Source organism: Sabethes cyaneus, chromosome 2 (genome assembly GCF_943734655.1).
Source record: "Sabethes cyaneus chromosome 2, idSabCyanKW18_F2, whole genome shotgun sequence".
NCBI classification, from domain to species: domain Eukaryota; kingdom Metazoa; phylum Arthropoda; class Insecta; order Diptera; family Culicidae; genus Sabethes; species Sabethes cyaneus.
Window position 1 is genome coordinate 82,845,733 of NC_071354.1, and position 21,325 is coordinate 82,867,057.

The window sequence follows — 21,325 nt, forward strand, 5'->3', positions numbered from 1 at the left end:
TGCACAATAGTCGGAAAACTGCGATTTTTGGCCAAAATTATCTTTTAGTTTCAAATTGATTCTAGATTATATGTGTTACAGAAGAAATGATTTAAACTTATAAGACCTCATATTTAGGGTGATTTGGGGAAAAATGATCAAATGCTTCCATATAAAGTAGCGGCCAAAATTGCCGAAAATAAAATTTCGCATTTTAGCACATGCTTAAACGCGGTTTTGTAGTAAATTGTCTATATTTTTATGATTCGTGAATAAAATTTTGATAGAAAAAAATATCGTGTAGAAATAATCCGTCAAAGTTGCCCATTTCAAAAGTTTGAAAAATAAGTCATTTTAAAAAAGTCAAAAAATTAAATAGTTATCCCGGATGTAAATATTATTGTTATATATCATTTTAAAACTGATATCTTAGCCTATTAAAAAAGGAAATGATAACAAATTTAAACTCAATGAGGTGCGCCATACTTATAATAAAAATGAAATTCTCATAAACTTTAATAAAAAAACAACTCTTGTCGTCTCTTGTCGCCGCAGTTTCTTATAGTGCGCCTGAAAGCTCGAAGTATGTAGTATCAAAACATGAATTCAAAATTTGCTATAATTTAACGTTTTCCGAAAAAAAATAATTTTAAAATTGTCATATTAGCAAGTCTTTAAAATTTTTAGTACTTTTCAACTAATTTGAATTTCTTTGTTGCTAAATTTATTTAGTATCTGAAGAGAGTTTCAATGAGAAAATGGGAGAATTGGGATCATATTGTGCAATGAGCAGAACTGCTGCCACAAATGAGAAATACATCCACGCAATGAGAAACAGACCAAAAATAAAGAGAAATATAAACAAACTTTAGATTCTCATTGTGCGCTCGTACTGCAGCAAGCAACGGCACGAGAATTACATTGTTGCCATATCTATCATCCACCATCGTCATATGCAACATGCAACTTGCAACTGACAAGCCGCGAGATTGTTTTCTTTTGAAGTGCTTTGCTGCTTTGCTCTGCCCTGAATGAGCGTCAGTAAAACCTTTGTGTGATAATCGGACCACCCAGGGCCAATTCGTGTGTGATTATCAGGCCATTAAGTGCCAATTCCGGTGCGATATATAAGCCAGTCAGCGCCAAATCGTGTATGATGTTCGGACCACTCAACACCAATTTTGAAGACTACAGGTTCAGTAGAGGAAACCTCGAGCGCACGAAATGTTTGACGAGGAATGCCAACAAGCGATGGAGAGAAAAAAAGAGCTTGGAAAAGGCTGCGGTGGGCTGGGAACGTGGTCAGAATGCCCGATGAAAGAGTTACCAATACAGTTTTTAGTAGAGAACCAGGAAGAGGTCGTAGACTTCGGGACAGACCCCGCACCCGTTCAAGGGGATTAGAGAACGGCAGCCCAGGACTGACAACACTGGAGGACTATAATCCGGTTGGCACACTAAAGTAACTGAAGTTTTTGGAGCGTCTTAGTAGAATACGAAACCTGGAATTAAATAAAAAGAAAATTTACCCATAGCCATAACTTATGGCGTCTGATCCCAGCATTCTAGAAACTCTGCTACCACTGTTAGGACGATATCGTCGGCGAAGCCTGTGATCTCGAGCCCAGTGGTCAGCTCAAGCCTCACCACCTCATCGAACATGGGATTCCAGAGCGTAGGACCGAAAATCGAGCTCTGTGGAACACCCGCTGTTACTTTATACTTGTTCGCCCCATCAGCCGTGTCGTACCCTAGCGTCCGGTTTTCGAAGTAGTTCTTAAGTAACTTGCGTAGGTGGTCCGGTACCCACATCCCATGCAGCGCTTGCACCCCAGCTAGCGCTGTTAACGACGTTAAAGGCACAATACATGTCGCCCCGTCTCTTCTGTCTCATAGGTTTCTCGGCTCTCTCTATGACGGTCATCAACGACTGTGGACTTCCCCTCACGGAAGCCAAACTGCGTCCTCACCAGTCCGGTATTACTTTCCACATCAGGCGTTAGCCTGTTTATAATTACCTGCTCTAGTAACTAGCCTAACGAGTCAAGTAGGTAAATTGGTCTGCACGATGAGCCTGGTGGTTTCCCCGGCTTCGGGAGCAGTACCAATCTTTGGATTTTCCATTTATCTAGCAATTCGCATCTTCTGAAGCATCTCACTAAGCACATCAGGATATGCTTGGATCGCCGCTTTGAGTGTCTCGCTCGGAATCCCGTCAGGGCCAGGCAGCCTCCTCCTTTTTAACCCCCTAGCAATCGCAATGAGTTCCCCATTCGTTATCAGAACTAGAGTGTCAATCTCTTGACCGTACGGGGTCGGAAGCCACATCACCGGATCGTGTTGCGGTAAAAGCTCTTCCAGGATGAGCTTCAGTTTATGTGGGCAGGTTTCCGGTGGAGTAGATGCACCCGTCATCTTTTTCATCACCACCTGGTAAGCACCACCCCAGGGGTTTGAATCCGCATCACGGCATAGCTCCTGAAAACAGGATTCCTTGCTACGCCTAACCACCAGTATACCGAGTGATGACCGTTCATTGGCTGCCCCGTCTGGCATGGTAGTATCACGTGTACGTATTAGGACATGGGCTCTCAGGTTCGAGCGGTTGCTCTCTGTGCTGAGTGCTTCAACGAACAGGTCTTTACCGAAGGCCTTCACTTTCCATCCCCACCCAATCGACTAGAACCCGCCTGACCGTGACGTTCGTCGTTCAGTTGTGCTCCGTATAGCTTAGTGGTCGCTATGCGTGTACTCATCGGACACTCGACAGGCCAACCATTGAAGTCGCCTCCAATGTCAACCGGCTTGCGGCCCGTGAGCTCGTCGGTAAGCATATCTAGCATCCAGTCAAACTACTCCGGAGACCACGTAGGTGGAGCGTAACAACTGCAGATGTAAACGCCATCAACCAAGCAATCACGAACCCCTCTTGGTCGGTCGATACCACCTGGATGGGGTGTTTGCCCATGACAGCAATCGCTGCCATACGAACCTTATCCGTCTCCTAGTTAGCGTTGCCCCGAGGGACACGATAGGGGTCTGCGATAATACCAATATCGAATCTCGTCTTGGCTGCCGTTTGCCAGAGCAACTGCTGCACCGTGTCGCAGTGGCTGATGGTTAATGATGGAACGATGATTCCATTATCGTTTAAGAGCCCGCCTAAAAGTCATACACAGTGGTCTGTCTGTTGCATGCTTGTTATCTGCTTCTGCTGTACAGCGCAAGTATCTGTATCCCCTCGCGAAGCGACCTTCTTCGCCGCATCGCCAACACAACTTAGACCGATCGGGGGCTTTGTACTTACCCGCCCGATGGCCGAAGGCTATGCACCTAAAACACCGCTCTACGCGCTGCTTGGTCGTGAGTGCGGACACTGACCAACCTACCCTGATTTTGCCAGACGCCAACACTTTGCCCTCCCCTTTGCCAACACTCCTGGCCAGAGTCTGGCGGATATATCTCGTTGGCTCCAAACTCCTGAAACTTGGGGTTTCCTGTCACCTTGCGGAGTAGATCGGCGTACGACAGTTGACCTGTCAGCTTCATTACCAAGGCGTCGCCCCTATGGGCTTGCTTCGGCTTTGGCTTTACAGCCGCAGCCTTCCTCGGTTTCCAATTAGGCGCCTAACCACCCGCCATTCGTCTTCGGTTACGGTTGTACCGTTCGGGACTCCTTCCGCCTGTTTGCTGGTAGAGACGTCACTGCCTCTTTGCAAGCAGCGTTGGTCCGTCGTCAGGCGTCACCACTTTGGCAAAGACGCGGGGTACGCGCCTGACTTGACATGACCATAGCCTTAGAGGCCATGGTATGAAATTCAGCGATTTCACAAGCCTCTCCAGCTCGGCAGCTATGACGGTAGAGCAGAGGCACTACAGCTGCCGCCCATCTTTTTGGCAGAGCTAGCAGCGGCAGCTACCTGCGATCTAACTGGGGTGTTGGACCTTAGTGGAGTCGACTTTTACTTGAGCAGTGGCCCCTTTTTCGGGGGGCTTCCCTTCTTGGGTTGCGCCCCCGATTTCAGTGGGCTTGCCTTCTTCGGTTGCGCCCCCGATTCCGGAGTGCTATCTTTCTTTGTTGGCGGTGACCGCGACAACTTACTGCTTTTGACAAAGACTTCAGCTTTACTTCCTATAGCTCTCTCGATCGTACCCTCGTTTAGAATAAGATATTTATTCATCTAGTTTGTTGAGTCCCAACTCTAGGCCGCTATCCCCGCTAGTAGTGTATAGTCGCCTTTACGTTCCCATGGGGATCTCTGCAAGCAGGGTCACTCCCTCCTATCATTCACGAGGATAGCGATATCAGTGCCAGATTTTTGGAGAAACATCCCCATATCAACAACCTGGAAACATTCTGGAACCTTTGACCAGTCTATTTGTCCCGAAGAATATCAGGAAGATTTGCAGCTCCCGATTCGACTCTTGCAACTTCTGCTTGCCGTCAAACCGTACACCCATTGTTTTTGTATTGAATCAATCGAGGATCATTTTTCAAAATATTCTTCATGGTCCCATGGAATGAAGGATTATGCCAATTTTGATAAAAATCGCTGATGGTCGATTGCAATTTTATAGATTTTATTGGTCACTTGAGATGCTTGGATATGTATGCATGCATCGTATGCATTAGGTGTTAGGATATTCATTATTTGATGATATAGGGTACGGGTGGGTATTTCCAGCCCATTAAGCGGTAGCCTGAACAATATTCAGGAACTACGTTGAAACTATATTTATTCGAGACAAGATTTTTATACCAGTTGATAGAATAATATTTACGGAATATCGGCGTGTATTTTGGTCTTAATAAAATGATACTGAATTTGAGTTATAGTCGCGAGAAATGATGAAGTCGCTGCGGCTAAATTGAGCTCATTTACTATAGTGGTGTCTGTGTTTTTTAAATCCGATAGGCCGAAATTGCTAGCACAGCAATTAAATGCTTTTCACAAAAAGAGCAAAAGAGACAAGAAAAGAGAGACCGATGGATAACTTCTCGCTATTGCCTACATTCCGGGCTCATCGAAGATAATTAGTTTTGCAATGACAACAGCTTGCTGCTGGCGCTAGTGTATCACTGAATCATTCATATACACTAGCGCCAGTTGTCACTCAAATACCAGATATGTCAGCACATATATTGGTAGTAGTGTAAATAACGCACCATACGCTGGAATTAAAAACAAAATGCTGCTAATGGCTAGTGAATGAAAATTGATTTATATTTTCATATCAGAGGGGAATTTTTGTGTTCTTCCGTAATAAAAAGAAGTAGAATTGTTCTGTGATAGCATATTCACAGCTGTTTAGTTTCTAGAATAAGTAAACGTGATCATAATTGTGTGTTTTCTAAACGATCATCAAGAGCGGATACGCGTAAGCGATTGCTGCTAGTTTTTTCAGCCTGGTTACGTGCTAGTGGAAAAACAGTGGCTTTGATCACAGAACAGAAGTGGAAGTAGAAATCCAAACACGTACATGCTACTTTCTACAGATACTAGCGAACCTGGCGGTAGCGAGTCACTTTTTTCCACGAAAACACACGAACGCATACGAATGCACACGAAAGCATGTGAAAGCTGCTATGCGATTGGCAGCGTGCGTTCTGCTTATATTGCTGTTATTCGCTTCTATGCGAAAACCTTCCCAAAGAAAAATAAAAACAAAAAAGGCTCTGTTACCAGTTTTGATCGCCGAATCGTTCGGACTTCCACTTCTGTTCTGTGCTTTGATGTTTATTGAATAAAATTACGCAAACTACTTACATTTTTATGAAAATAGCTATAACACATTAAAACCTATGAGTGCTACATTCGTTTCAGTATTGTTATATAGCGGCAAAGTTTTTATTTGGGAAATCAATTTCTAGAAATTTTTTTGATCGTTTGACGCACAAACGTAACGTAAACGTAAAATTATAAGCGTGTGCTTGTAAGTTGTGTTCGAACAGTGACGTTTTATACGTCTTTTTCAGTAGCTAATTTATAGAAAATATATATCAGGGCAGTTTCTCAAGTTTGTATAAAAAAGTGAAACCCCATCTGAATATGTATTACTAGTCTTTTGCTTAAGAAGATAAAGATATGAAGAGAGTGAACCAATCTTACAATCGTGAAGTGGAAAAAGTGCTCAAATGGAATATTTGTTTTATGTTAATTGTAATAACGACAACAATGGAAACGTAAGGTAATATTAGAATAACGTAGTCGAGGTCTGGTGAAACACCAAAAACATCGGAAAAATCTGTACAAGTGGCTTCACTGGACCTAATTGATCAACGTCTTATTTATAGACCCTCCAAGAAATGGAATACTTCACCCAATATGAAAGGCAATACCCACATCAAACTTTAAACTAATCCTTTGGTTAATTAACATATTTACTCTTTTGGTGTTTGTTGTGAAACTAATAAAACGTTCACGTGTGGCCTTTCAAACAGCACATTTGGATTAATATGTTACGCTGACAGGTATTTCCAAATTGGGAACGATCTACTTCGATTGCTAATGTGTAGCGGCTACTGCCAAATGTTACGAACTTGTGAAGGCACAGGGCAGCGGACGAATGGCTCAACATATATCAAGTCGCTCACTTAGTTAATAGAGGTCGAAGGGTTTCGTGGAACGAGCTGAATAACCCGATACAAGCGAATTATTTGTTTAAAACAAAAAGATCAACGAAGCGGCTAAAAATGGACAGCTGCAGGGCACGTGAAAGTGGGCCCTACAACAGTGCATGTTGCATAACGGCAGCCTTCAAAATGACCTTGTCTTGTCGGCTCAACTTCTTAGCGGGGCAATAAGATGCTATAATCACATCGTACATTCACAGTCCAACGGACATTGAAGCTACCTACCAGCAAATGAACCAGAAACAGGGCTTCTGCGCGTTGCAGATAAACCAAACCTAATTGATTCTAGGAACTTCTCAACGAGACGAGACGAGACGAGACGAGACGAGTTGACAAGATAATTGTTGTTTACAATCGATACTCCAAGTGAATTGCGCTGGCAGACACTATTTACAGGTGTATTTAACGGGTACCTTTCAACAACGAAGCAATTATTTAAATGCCATTTAGATCGTTTGATTCGAAAATCGTTCAGCAGTTCAAAACAATCGTAATTTTGTTCTTCTTTCAATTTTACAACAAAACCTCGGAGTAGCAATAAATATTTCAATCAAAGAGATTATTGAAAAAAAATAGTTTTTTTATTACTCCGGTTGCATAAATATAACTAAACACGTTAACAAGCAATAGATTGTCGATTAGCTTTCATACATGTCAAAAGAATGAAACTGCTTCATGAATCATGTACATATGAATCAGTTCAATCGACTAACGATCCAATCGATTGTCGACAGCTCCGGCAAGTCTGTTCGCGCAGGAAGCACGACTCACCGAAGGTGGCAATAATCCTCGCTCTACATATCAATTTTGCAAATTTGATCGATTTCGCCTGATTTAATTAATGCTATCAGATCGAATTACGCACTCATACCGGTTAATTTGCGAAGCCGTATGAGAAACTTGCGTACAACTAAGTATCAACAAAAAAAAAAGATACCTAAACTACAACCGCTGTCTGATAGTATTTACGAGCATCCATATCGGCATACCGCCAATTTAACATGCACACACTGCATCGTCCATATTAGCAACAGGGCTGGCAAAAAGTGCACCCCAAGTACAAATTATAAGGGAAACGAGACTTAATGCATGCAAACAAACAATGCAACCGAATACACATCTGAAACAACACTTCAATGCAGTCTAACTCGATAGTCAATTGGGTTAAATGAATGAACCACCTCACCTTCTCCCCTGTTTTTCTCCCTCACTCCCACGGTCAACCCCGACCGGAGCCTACACCCTTCGCTACCTAGTAACCTACAGTTGCAGCAGTAGCAGCAGCAGCAGTCAGCAAAGTTGCAAGCGCAGCAACTTTGGACATACACGTTGTCTGCTGTTCTTGTTGCCTCACACCACACTCCGCTGATTGCACCAACATGGTATACCAGTCGGTCTAGCAGAAAGATTATGCAACCTGATAAAAAGGGCCGTCATAAGACCCGAAGGTACCTACTTTGCGTTCGTGGTTTTGTTCTATTTGGAGGCAGCTCGATAGGTGCAACAATTTGCTTCGATTTATTTGTGTGTTGTTCCACATCTCACGCCGCTCTCGTAAGGCAGTTTTTTTTTGCTACGCGTAGGATTTCCACCCGTCAGTCGGCCGTCCTAATGATATGCACCCTTTCTCACAACATTGTGGAACCGATCGAGATTTTCAACCTGTCTGTGCTCAGCTTCTGTTGCATATCACAAACCACTTAACCGATAGAGATATGCGCTCGGTTCTCACGATGATTGCAGTGCATGCACTACTGGTTGTTAGCAGCTGCTTTGCACTCCGTTCTAATTGTTCGGTTTTCATTCTTTGGATGTGGAAAAACCACCCCGTAGCAGATATGTACTTTATTGTGACGAGGGGCTAACCGGCAATTAAATTATCTCAACCAAGTGAGTATAGTATCAACGAAGGAAAGAATTTAAATTACGTTCTACTAGTTACTGGTTGTATTAAAATTGTGGTGATTCAAAAGGTAGTACTTACATCCGGCATGGCAACACTGTACGTGCAGAATATCGTCCATGACGCTGCTATGTATAAGCCAAGTCGCGTCATCTTGGCAAGAGGGGTCTGTGAGGAAAAACGGGAGAAAAAAACAAAAATGTTGATTAGTGTATACTCATTACAAGCATAAACTCGATTTGTTATTCTATTTATATCACACAATCCGAATGTATCCATGAGTTCATAAGGAAATAGAGAATGGTTACCTTGACCTCGTTGTATACTCTTGTACCACCGTACCGCTTGGAGCAATCAGTTAGTCGTCTTAAAATGACCTCGAATATAACTGCATCCTAAGACAACAATTCAACAATTCAGAATGTATTTCCCTACTATCTTTCTACTTCATGAAATGCGAGGTATGAGTGGCGTACCCAGAATTGGCAATCTGAAACATGAATTCCAGCTTTCGAAATCCAAGTTATTCCATATCTGTAGATGGTTGCATTACAAGTCACTTAGCAATAGGGAATTTGTAATTTGTAAAAAAAACCTCAGCGAGACCACCCTGAGGTGAAATGGTATTTCATGGGATTCCCAAGTTCGAAATTTGTGGCTATCAGAATTTTTTGGCTCGGGTTGCACGTTCTCCATTTGTGGCAAACCATGGCTATTTAATTCTATACTTCCAACGTCTATTTCTTGCCTTCCCGGAACCATGGTTAGATACAACGTCGCGAGGGGGATGCGCCTTAGCATTGAGCATCTTAAGCCATTCAACTCCCAAGCATGATCGGCTGTTGTGCTGTTTGACGTCTTTTCGTGAGCCACTAGGCTATTAACTTCCTTGCAGATAACTCGAACATACGCCGGCGATAAATCTACTCTACATCGATGGATAGTTCCCTGGCGATGGATCCGAGATCGATTACCCGCTATTGTTTTCAACGACTTGCCTCTTGGTCCTCATATAATCTATGCTGTAGTTTCGACATAATTTGCATGATGCCTATGTCAACCACGTTCTATAGGATGGCATTATAATCGGCCCAGTATCTACAATATATTATCATTGATATTGCACGTCTATGAACCTTGCCTTCCTAAAATCAATGGTCATATTCTACCTATCCAACGTTTCAGTGTTTTCATTATATTGGCCATCGATTCATCTCGACCCTATCCTCATAGTGGCTAGCTATGTGCTTTTCCCGGCTCAACCTTAACAAATTTTTGCTATAGGCTTCAAGCGAAGGAAATCTCCACTTTACATTCGGAATTCTCCCCGACTAGTCAATATTTCAAAATATATTCCACCGAAGGTTAAATTTGGCCAAAAGATCGCCAATGTGATGTCCTGCGGTTCACCATCTGACATAAAATGATTACACATCCCATTTACGCAGGAAGCTGTCAAACGACTCCGACACTTTTTTGTGCCAGTTATACGCTACCGGCAACTACCTAAATAAGGTGCCATCAACACACATTACACATTCCAGGTAAATCCTCTAATATGCTCGATTACAATACTATATTTCCCCCGTCGTTCCTGAAAGCGATCCCTCTGCTCACCCCTGGTAAGATTCAGCTTTAATACTCCGTTGTACATCAGCACAACGTCAGTCCAAGGATAGAACCCTGAGGAACCCTCTACGTTAATATAGCTCTTCTACATCCTATCTCTGCTCCTTCTTCTTCTTCTTCAGCAGCATAGAGCTGGGGTGGCTCGTGCTGTTTCAAGCACTCGTCTACATTCAACTCGATCTTGGGCCACTCGTCGCCAATTTCCTAGTCATCTCAGAAGTCGCAAATCGCTTTCGACCTGGTCGAGCCATCGTGCACGTTGGGCCCCCTGTTCCTGGTGCCGGTGGGGTTGTTGAAGAGGATTATTTTCGTCGCACTGTCGTCCGGCATCCTTACGACATGTCCGGCCCACCGTAGCCTGCTAACTTTCGCTAGATGTACGATGGGAGTCTCCCCAAGCAGTGCCTGTAGCTCGTGATTCATACGCCTCCGCCACTTTCCGCTTTCAGTTTGTACTCCGCCAAATATCGTCCGCAGCACTTTCCGCTCAAGGCAAGGGCGCGTGTGTCCTCCGTAAGCAGTGTCAAGGCTTCAAGTCCATAAAGAACTACCGGTCTAATAATGGTTTTGTTCATTGTTAGCTTCGTGCGGCGGCGTATGCTTCCTGATCGTAGCGTTTTACGAAGGACAAAGTAGGCACGATTTCCCGCTTGGATGCGCCGCTGGATCTCCTTACTAGTGTTGTTGTCCGCGGTCACCAGCGATTCCAAATACATGAACTCCTCTACCACTTCTAGTTCGTCGCCGTCAACGGTTACCGTTCGTGGGAGGCGCGCGTTTGTTTCCTTTGAGCCTCTTCCTTTCATGTATTTGGTCTTCGACGCATTTATTTTTAGCCCAATTCTCCTAGACTCCGCTTTCAGTCTGGCGTAGATTGCCTCCGCCGTCGCAAAGTTCCTGGCAATGATATCGAAGTAATTTGCAAAGCCTAGAAGTTGGCTACTTTTGGTAAAAATCGTGCCTCTCGTTTCGATGCCCGCACGTCGGATCACCCCCTCAAGAGCGATGTTGAACAGCATGCAGTATAAACGTCACCTTGTCTCAACCCTCGCCGCGTCTCGAAGGGACTCGAGAGTGTCCCAGAGATGCGTACGATACACATCACTCGATCCAATGTAGCTCTGATCAGTCGCGTCAGTTTGTCCGGAAAACCGTATTCGTGCATTATCTGCCATAGCTTGTCTCGATCGACTGTATCATATGCTGCTTTGAAATCAATAAAGATGTGATGCGTGGGCACGTTGTACTCCCGACATTTCTGCAAGATCTGTCAGGTAGTGAAAATTTGGTCCGTAGTTGCGCGAGCCCCCATGAAACCCGCCTGATAATTCCCTACGAAACCTTGTGCTATCGGTGACAGCCGGCGTAACAGGATCTGGGAGAGTACCTTGTAGGCGGCGTTTACCAGCGTAATACCACGATAGTTGCAGCAGTCTAGCCGATCACCCTTTTTGTAGATGGGACAAACCACTCCTTCCATCCATTCCTCCGGTAGCTTTTCTTCCTCCCAAATCCTCGAAATAACCCAGTGTAGAGCCTTTGCTAGCGTTTCTCCGTCATGTTTATAAAGCTCTGCCGACTCTTCCCAGCGACTTTATTGGTCTTCAGCAGCCCGATTTCTCGTTTGACTTCTTGGAGATCAGGTGCTACGACATTACTATCTTCCATGGGCGCTCCTAGGTTAATTTCCGTTCAGCCTCCTTCTGCGATTTCGCCATTGAGGTGTTCATCGAAGAACTGCTTCCACCTGTCGACCACCTCGCGCTCGTTTGTAATTAGATTCCCTCCCTCGTCCCTACACATGTCAGGTTTCGGTGTGTAGCCCTTCCGAGTTTGGTTCACCTTCTCATAAAATTTGCGCGTGTCATAAGCTCGGAATAGTTGTTCTAATTCTTCACGATCTCCGTCCTCCTTTTTGCGCTTTTTCCTCCTCAGGATCGTGTTCAACTGGTTCCAAGCTCGTCGGTGTTTGGCCAAGTTCTCTCTAGTAGCAATCCTTAGATAATTTTTCCAAGCAGTCTTTGTCCCCTCCACCGCTTGTTGGCATTCCCCATCAAACCAATCATGTTGTGTACTCCGAGGCTCAATACCTAGTGCCGCGGTAGCGGCCTCTCCGATGGCCGAGCGTATTCTGCCCCAACCGTCTTCGAGGTTTGAAGCACCTAACTCCTCGGAAGAAGGCAATGCCTCATTCAGTATTTGCGCGTAGTTCTCGGCAGCTTGTGGGTTATCTAGCTGCCTGATGTTCAGCCGAGGAGGGCGGCTTTGACGTGTCCGGTATACGGTGGACAGCTTTGAGCGCACATGTACTGCTACTAGGTAATGGTCAGAATCAATAACCGCACCCCGACGGGAGCGTACGTTCGTGATGTTAGAGAAAAACCGACCCTCTATGAGAACGTGGGCAATTTGGTTCATTGTACGTTGGTGAGGTGATCTCCAGGTGGCTTTGTGGATATTCTTGCGCGGGAAAAAGGTTCGGATCACCAGGCCTCGGGAAGCTGCGAAGTTTATACATCTTTGGCCGTTATCGTATGTGTTGGAGTGCAGGCTATGGGGTCCTACCACCGGTCTATACATTTCTTCCCTTCCGAGCTGGGCGTTCATGTCCCCGATAACGATCTTGATGACCCGTGACGAGTAGCTGTCGTACGTAGCCTCCAGCCTCGTGTAGAACGCTTCTTTCTCATCGTCGGGTCTACCTTAGTGCGGGCAGTGCACGTTAATGATGCTATAATTGAAGAAACGGCCCTTTATCCTCAATACACACATTCTCTCGTTGATTGCCTTCCAATTTATCACGCGATCCTGCAAGTCGCCCAGCACTACAAAGCCCGTTCCCAATTCGTTGGTAGCGCCACCGCTCTGGTAAAACTGGGCCTTTCCGTCACGGATCTTTCATACCTTCTCTCCTTTGCGACAGATTTCCTGTAGAGCTACGATGCCGAGTTTGCGGGGTTCAAGCTGTTCAATCAGCACCCGCTCGCAACCTGCGAAATTTAGCGATCTGCAGTTCCAAGTACCGAGTCTCCATTCGTCGTCCTTGTTCCGTCGCCTAGGTCGATGGTGAATATTCCGCTCCGAATATGCTTGAATGTTGTTAGTTTTTTAATTTAGGTGTGTAGCCGTACTGGGGCAACACTACCGAGTCTCGCGATGAAGCTGCCATCTTATAGTGCCGAGACTCACTATACCTCCTTCCCGGTTAGTATACGACCTTAGTTTCTACCGGGGTTGGTTACCCGATCGCCGCTAAGGTTGCTCGTATTCCGGCTGGTACCACGAGGAGGTCGGGATCGGAGTTGCTGGATAAGAGGATAACGACCACTATGGGGTCTATATTCCGCATTATCTAGCCATTTACCAACCACCATCTCTGTCTCCTAAATCAGCGTTTGATTTTGGAAATAGCCTTTTAAAATCCTGCAGAGATACGCAGCAACCCTAAACCTTGTTTTAAATATAGAGGAGTAAACTAGTAACATGCTACAGCGACCATAAATAGTACCTTGTACAAATTACGCAACCAACTAAAAGTAAACCCATGGGTATAATCGTCTTTAAATCTTTTTCCTTCTTTTTCGACAGACTTCGCAACCGGATATTAAACTACAGAAAAATTTCGTGGTAATTGCAACGATCCTGCTAACTCCAGCAGCACCGCCTAGCCGGGTATCAAACCTACGACGACTGGCTAATTAGACCAGCATTGTACCTCCAAGCTAACTGGGCGATTACATAACCAATTAAAGGCACGTATCATGCTAATCCAAACACAACAAGCGATAGAACATACGAAACAGCTTGGAAAAACTATCTAAGCTTATCCACGAGAGAGAATTTGGCTAAGTATCGACGAGCGCGGAATAAGTTGACAACGATCCTGAGGAGGAAAAAGCGCCAGAACAAGCACAGAGATCGTGAAGAACTGGAACAACAATTCCGGGCTAATGACACACGTCAGTTTTCCGAGAAGGTGAACCAAACTCGTAAGGGCTACACACCTAAACCTGACATGTGTAGGTACGAGGGAGGGGATCTAATCATAAACGAGCGCGAGGTGGCCGACAGGTGGAAGCAGTACTTCGATAAGCACCTCAACGGCGACATAGCAGAAGGAGACGCAATGGAAGTTAACCTCGGAGTACCTACAAATGACAACAGCGTACCGGCTCTCGATCGCAAAGAGATTCGGTGTGAAATCGGTCTGCTGAAGAATAATAGAGCCGACTCCCGGCAGAACTCTACAAAAATGGCCAAGAACCGCTAGCAAAGGCACTTCACTGGCTGATTTGAAGGATTTGGGAAGAAGAGAAACTACCGGTGGAGTGGATGGAAGGCGTAGTCTGTCTCATCTACAAAAAGGGCGACAGGCTAGATTGTTTTAATTACCGCGGTATCACGTTGGTTAACGCCGCCTTAGGCGCTCTCCCAGATTTTGCGTCATTTATCCCCAAGCAAGAGAATTTATAGAGCAGTATCCCAGTATCAGGCGGGCTTTACAGGGGCCCTTATTACTACGGATCAAATTTTTACTCGCCGACAAATCATCCAAAAATGTCAAGAGTACAACGTGCCCACGCATCATATTTTCGTGGATTTCAAGGCAGCATACAATACAGTTGGCCGCGAACAGTTATGGCAGATAATGCACGAGTACGGTTTTTTGGACAAACTGACGCGGCTGATCAAAGCTATCCTGGAGCGAGTGATGTGCTACGTGCGCGTTTCGGAGACACTCTCGAGTTCTTTCGAATCGCGCCTAGAGTTGCGGCAAGCGGATGGACTATCCTATATGTTATTCAATATCGCTATTGAAGGTGTAATCTGGCGAGCGGGCATCGAAACGAGGGAACGATCTTCAACAAGAGCAGCCAACTCCAAACTGTCGCAGACGACCTCGATATCATTACTAGAAATCTTGGGACAGCGGAGGCAATCTACACCAGACTAAAACGGAGGCTAGGAGGTTACAAATCAATGCCGCCGCATAAGTTTGACGATGTACAAAACGCTAATCAGACCTCTACGGACTTGAGACAGTAAGTTTGCTTACGGAAGACTTTGGCGGAGTACAAATGGAAAGCAAAGAGTGGCGTAGGCGTATGAAGCACGAGCGTATGGAGGGATTCCTATCGAACACCTGGCGAAAGTTGGGAGACTACGGTGGTCCGGCCACGTCGCAAGGATGCCGGACGACTGAGCAGCGAAAGCCGTTCTCTTCAAGAACCCCCGGCGGCACCAGGAATAGAGGAGCTCAACGTGCCAGATAGCTCGTCTAGGTTGAAGCCGTCTTGCGTGTATCGAGATGCGTAACGAATTGGCGACGAGCAGCCCAGGACCGAGTACAATGGAGAGGAATTCTTGATACACCAAAGCCACCCCGGCTCTCGGCTGAATAAGTAAGTAATCATGCAAATTCTCACAGCACTGGCACTGTATGAGTCAGCATATTTATTAAGGATGGACTTAAAAGGTGGCCGATGGGCAAGTTTCTAGCGCTTTGGAAGACAGTGTGTAGCGTAGATGCTCGACATATAAATGTCTTATAGGTACAAATTTACGAAGAAAAGCACAAAAAACTCCAACGGGCTGGACATGTAACAAGAATGCCTGACGAGCTCTCCATGCATGCCAGTGCAGCGAGGGTTGTGTGCAATGGAGAAATAACAGCCCATGACCGAGAGACTTGGAGGCGTATAACGGATTCTGAATTGGATTGTTACCCGTTCTGTTGCAGTAAGAGCGTATAGTTAAGAAACATAAAGATAGCTAATTAGAGGCACAAACACAGTACGTATTAGGCCACTCTGACCGAGCTAACTTTCGCGGTCGCCCGTTGCGTCTACTACCAGTCCTTAGGCATCGTAATCAGTTCAAAGAAACTCGAAAAGGTGGCGAGATCTCGGACACGGCGAGTAAAATGGGTAACAGGAGAAGCTGTAGAGGAAATAAGCAAACATTTGCTGTTAAAAGGAGGAGAAAAATCCGAGTTGAAACTAGAAGGATATGTTCATCTACTCTTTCGATCCCTGCGTCAGGTTCTATCGACGAAGGAAGAACTCCACTCAAATGTGGTTCCCCTGTGCCATAGTACGCCACGAGTGAATGTACCGGTTGACATTTCTTGGTTCAACTCGTGGATGAGGCTTCGTCAAAAGGTTCTTCAAGGTGCCGAAGATGAAACATTATGTTCAGAAGGAAGCATCCGCACAAGATGTATACATCCTCACTGGAAAAACACCTTTGTATCGTTCACAAATGCAGTCCCATCTAATAGATGTGGTTGCTCATAGACGATCAAGGGACGTGGAGAATGCGCGACAGAGCTGGTGCTGCCTGCTTCGCATCGAGTTAAGTTAACCTTTCTGTAACCTTGTCCAAATACCACAAATTAGGCCCCTGTCGATTGGCGCAATTGCCGATTTCGCCACACCAACCGAGGGACCATCGATAACGAGATATGGCAGAAGTTCGACTTCTTGAAGCTGAAGGCGTTGATTGAGAAAGTCACGAAGAGCTGCGTCTGGTATCGTGTAGTAAAAGCTGCTCCAAGACGCCTCTCCTAGCTATGGTCCCATCACCCGATATGCACCACAATTTCTCTTTTTTCGAGGTTTTATCTACGTCGGACATGACTATGCTAGGATCGGCATAAGCCTAACTAAACAATGGATTCCCGGTTCACCTGCCTTATGATTAAAATAGTGCATACACAATGCTGCGAATCGAGCGAGAAGTCAACCATGCCTACTCACTTGCGAAAGAGTATGAGAAAAATAGCATTCAACACTTACGCCGCACACGCAAGCGTAAAAGAAACAGCTGCCGGTGCTGTGCGAGATATTTTGTTACCCACACCCACTCGCGCACGCTCATCTTCACATCGTCTTCCTGCATGGCTTATTCCCGAGGCAAAAAACTCGTGGGGAATCAAATGCCTGTGAGGCTGGTGCCGCACTAGGAAACAAATTTTGCATTACTTTTTCTTCTGCTTCTTCATTTTCGCCCTCGATTCTACTCGCGGGCGGGAGCGCGAGCCCTGGCGTGTAATCGGCATCACCAGATCAGCGACAACTGTAGCTGTTAGCTAAACACATACGCGCAAAAACTCGTTGCACTGCATGATGAAATAAACGCGGGAGTTTTAAAGGGATGCTCATGCCGGCGTGTTCGTTAGAATGAGTACGCGTTCGTGATTTTTTTTATGGATTACAGCACGTGTTTCGAAGAAACAAATCGGAAGTTCAAGGAAGAAATCGATCAGGGAAATCGACTTCAATTTTCGTTCCGATGTCGAACACTAGTGTAGATGGTTCAAGAAACCATATATATCTTATAAGAGTTGGTGATGCGATGAAGGTGGTCGTGCGTGTTCCTAAGCAAGTGCGCGCAAGTGTTCGTAAGACAAGAACCGAAGACGTCAAGCATTGGTGTGCACTTCAAGAGGAGTCCAGCAAAGACTATCTTCAAAATTACTTATTTTAATTCTTATTAGACCTGAGTATGGTAGGCCTAGGTGCTACATTCCGTTTTCGAAACTGCCTTGCGACGAACAAAACAATCCAAAGTTTGTATATTGTAACGTAATAATTTCCATAAGAGTACTCCATAGGCCATACATTACTGCGAACATTTTATGCTAATACTGAAGCCACCCAGCAATTGCCCACGGCAAACACTACTTAATTATAGGCTTCTGCTGACAAGCACAAATATTGTAAAATATTACCCGATCCTAAATTGTCTGCTGACATGGGCTCGTGCCCCGATCGATGGAGATCACTTTCCATTGAATAATTTCCCACGCATTCCTTCCTGGCGTCATCATAAATACCTTGCGCCGACGTAATCGTCCAACATACTCACATTATCATAAACATTCGCGATGGCGATGGTTCGCTTGTACGATGAACAAACGGGCAATTAATTACGAGCTTACGAAGACCGGCGCGGTGACATATTACTACCAGGCTGTCGTTTGATTACCATATTTCGGCAATTATTGGCTCAACAACGTCCTATCGGTTTGGATTTTTCGAAGATTGCAAATGTGATTGGATTTCCGTGATATATGTAAAAAACACGGTTCTGCTGAAAGCCGCTTCCATGGAGATATTGGAGAAATATTATCTAGCATGAAAATAGTTAAACCGGTGTCACACTAGAAAAGGTTATGTTTCCATAAGCAGGGTGCCATCGTAGTCGCGATTGATTAAAGATAATGATCTAAAATACATAAACTCGTACGGTAAGGAATTAATTTGTTGATCGCAGCATTGAATGTGGTGACATAACCAGCTCAGTATTTTGATATTGTTCTATTCCATAACTTGCACGTCGCCAAAACCTCGGAATAAAACGAGAACTTTAGATAAAAATGATAGAATTGACAATCACCATCACCATATACTGGTCGTACCAGTGAGTGCCCAGAAGAGTTATATAGCTAGTGCTACATTGTATCAAATAAACGTTGATTCCTCTGGCACGAAAGGCAAACGAAATAACAAACAACTACATAAGCGGTACAAGATCGTATTTATTAACAGCTTTATTTCACTAATGAATGAAGGTGTCAATTAACTCTGCCGGACGCCTTCATCTCCAGTTTACAGTTCTACCTACCTTTACCAGTTGGTATGAGTGATTTATGGCTACTGACACCTGCTGACTTCAATCCCTTTTAAATCGTCTCCTCCTTCTATAACACCTCCAAGATTGATCGCATTCAGAATGAACAGCGGTATGCCGTTCGTTCATGTTTCACGCAAACACTCTCGCTTTCATTACTAATCTAGTACTACAATTCTGGGCAGCCCCTGCACCTTTCCTTTTGGTCCCACGGTAAAGTTTTGATCGACTGCCGATCGTGATGCAGAACAGATTGGGGATCGTTCTCTACGAGCCTGAAGGGTAGGTGTGCTACGGAATAGTTCAAGAAACTTACGATCTATAGTGGGCTAGGCCTGCTGTGTGTCATAGGGGTGACCCTAAACAATCTTTGAAAATAACATTTAGTGCATAAAATGTGGATGCTGGTACGGAAACTTCCGTTTCAATTTACTCAAATAATGTTTACAATGAAATCATATTTATTTCTATTTCTGAGAACCACTCTAAGCATGCATAGCAGCGCATTAGACACATGAGCTTTCCTTTTCTAGACTAACGGTACACTTAATTTCGAAGGCGCCTGACCGCGTGTGATTCAGTTTCTGTTCAGCATGCTTCATCTGGCGTAAATATTGGTGCATTAGTCAATGTCTGAGCCGGCTCACTTATACAGGCTCCATATTGGCCCCACGACGGCGGTGGCGGTTTCCCGTCACGGTAGAAGTGAGCTCGAAATCGAAATTGTATGCTCAGCTTTTTTTGCATCCAGTCTTAGTTTCTTAACATTGGCGAAAAGTATAAACACAAATCGACCATTACTCATTGCACACTACCCCGTTTCCGTCGGTGGCTTTCGGGTGTCGGAAGAGTGAATGGCGCGCGGTAGTCTCGCCGGATTCGACGCCACCACCGCATCGACCGGTACGCGTACGCAGAACTTGTAACACGTCAATCAAAGGGCAGCAGCAACGTGTACAATATCACTTTCAATGCAGCGAGGCTACCTATTGCGCTGCGGTGTGCGAAATATCGAGGAAGAACCTTGATCGGACATTCCAACACAAGAGCTCTTGAGGAGTGGTTGGTTGATTCGACTGGTGGTGCTTACTGATTGATTGGATGGGGTAGAGACAGATAGATTTTTTTCTGATAGACAAAAACATGACGTATTGGTTTGATCAGAGCATACCATACTATCGATCAATCATCTATGGAAGGCTCCAATAACTATCGTAAACATATTGTTTACGATCGTCATAAAGGGTTGAAATTATATTTAGAAATTAGCTACACAAAGTCCGTAGTCTTCCCATACATATTATGAGAATTTTCACAGCAATGTATAAATTACCCGCAATTTGAATATTCTATTTTGAAGTGTAACTATTTGACAGGTTTTCTTCGGTGAAAGTGAAATATGTATGTTTGTTTATTTTTGGTGGCAAGCATGAATTCTGTATGTGCTGTATTGGCGATGCCAGCGATAAAACAGAACAAGAAATTAAAATGTGCTATTTCGTCGTTAAGGATTTGTTTCGATTTATTTGGTGGCTGATCATCGTCCTCGTGCCAACGTAGAACTCTTTACAGTGCTTTGCAGGCTAACCCTCCGGTAAGGTAGTTTTTTTTTAATTTTTTTATGGAAGTTGGAGAACATCTTTATAGACAACATCTCTACGGTTCCGAGTAGGATTCACAAGGTGCCAACTTGCGCCTACCTACTAAAAACTTTCCTGCTCCCCGTTTTCTGAACACCTTCCGGAACTACCGTTAGGTTTTTACTTCAGGAGGAAGGCCGTGCATAATCACTCCATCGTACCCGTTGCTGGTGTAGGTAAGCCCACACAGCCCTTTATCTGTCCCTACTCCCTAGCTAAGCTATGTCAAGCCCTGTCTTTGCAAACGTTCTAGTCGTTGCCACGTCATCACGTTCGTCGCCGACCTATTGACGGCGCCTCGTGCGCGCTGCTCCACACACATTCTCTGCACGATTGGGTCACTTCTGCGGGGTTGGGATTTGAACCCGAGTTCTCAGCTCCACCTAGCCAATTTCGTTTTTCCCAACCAAGAGGAAGTTGAACGAATTCATGAACCATCGAGCAAAACAGTCTGTGGAGGAATACAGGCGCGGCATGTCATTCGGCAATGAATAGAATAGGAAGAAGCGATTCTCGCTTGGAGAACTCGCCTTAGGACACCGAGTAGGTGGGGAAATTCCTCCGTGTAGACAGGGTAGCTTGAAACTTACTGTTTGTGAGAAATAAACGGAGATTCTATTCCAGTTGGTCGACCCTTAAGGTCGGCAGTCGGCCTTTCATTTATTGTTAGTATCGTAAGTGCCCCTAAGGCCCTACATTGGGGTAGTATAGTGCTGTGTGATTTCTTATCGGCGTCTGAAGAATCTTGTTCTGTTCAACTACTCCATCGACGGGACTATTTTGAATCGTGTCCACCAAAGCGGGCTTTTGGCCTTCTATTGCGTTATCCACTTACTTTTGAAATGTACTACTCATCTGTTGTTGGCAAGGCCCAACGGTTATTGGGCTTTATTCCGAAAGTGGACA

At 44.8% G+C, this 21,325-nt stretch overlaps 1 protein-coding gene across 4 annotated transcripts in view; it reads right to left on the bottom strand.

The window, feature by feature from the left end:
• LOC128738104 (venom metalloproteinase 3) overlaps nt 1-21,325 on the bottom strand; it is a 373,270-nt gene that overhangs the window by 274,456 nt on the left and 77,489 nt on the right. For all 4 annotated transcript variants that reach the window (XM_053832958.1, XM_053832957.1, XM_053832959.1 and 1 more), the window contains one exon: nt 8,598-8,684. In XM_053832958.1, coding sequence (XP_053688933.1) covers nt 8,598-8,669 — 72 coding nt within the window. In that variant the 5' untranslated portion in view covers nt 8,670-8,684. The remainder of the gene's footprint in view (nt 1-8,597; nt 8,685-21,325) is intronic.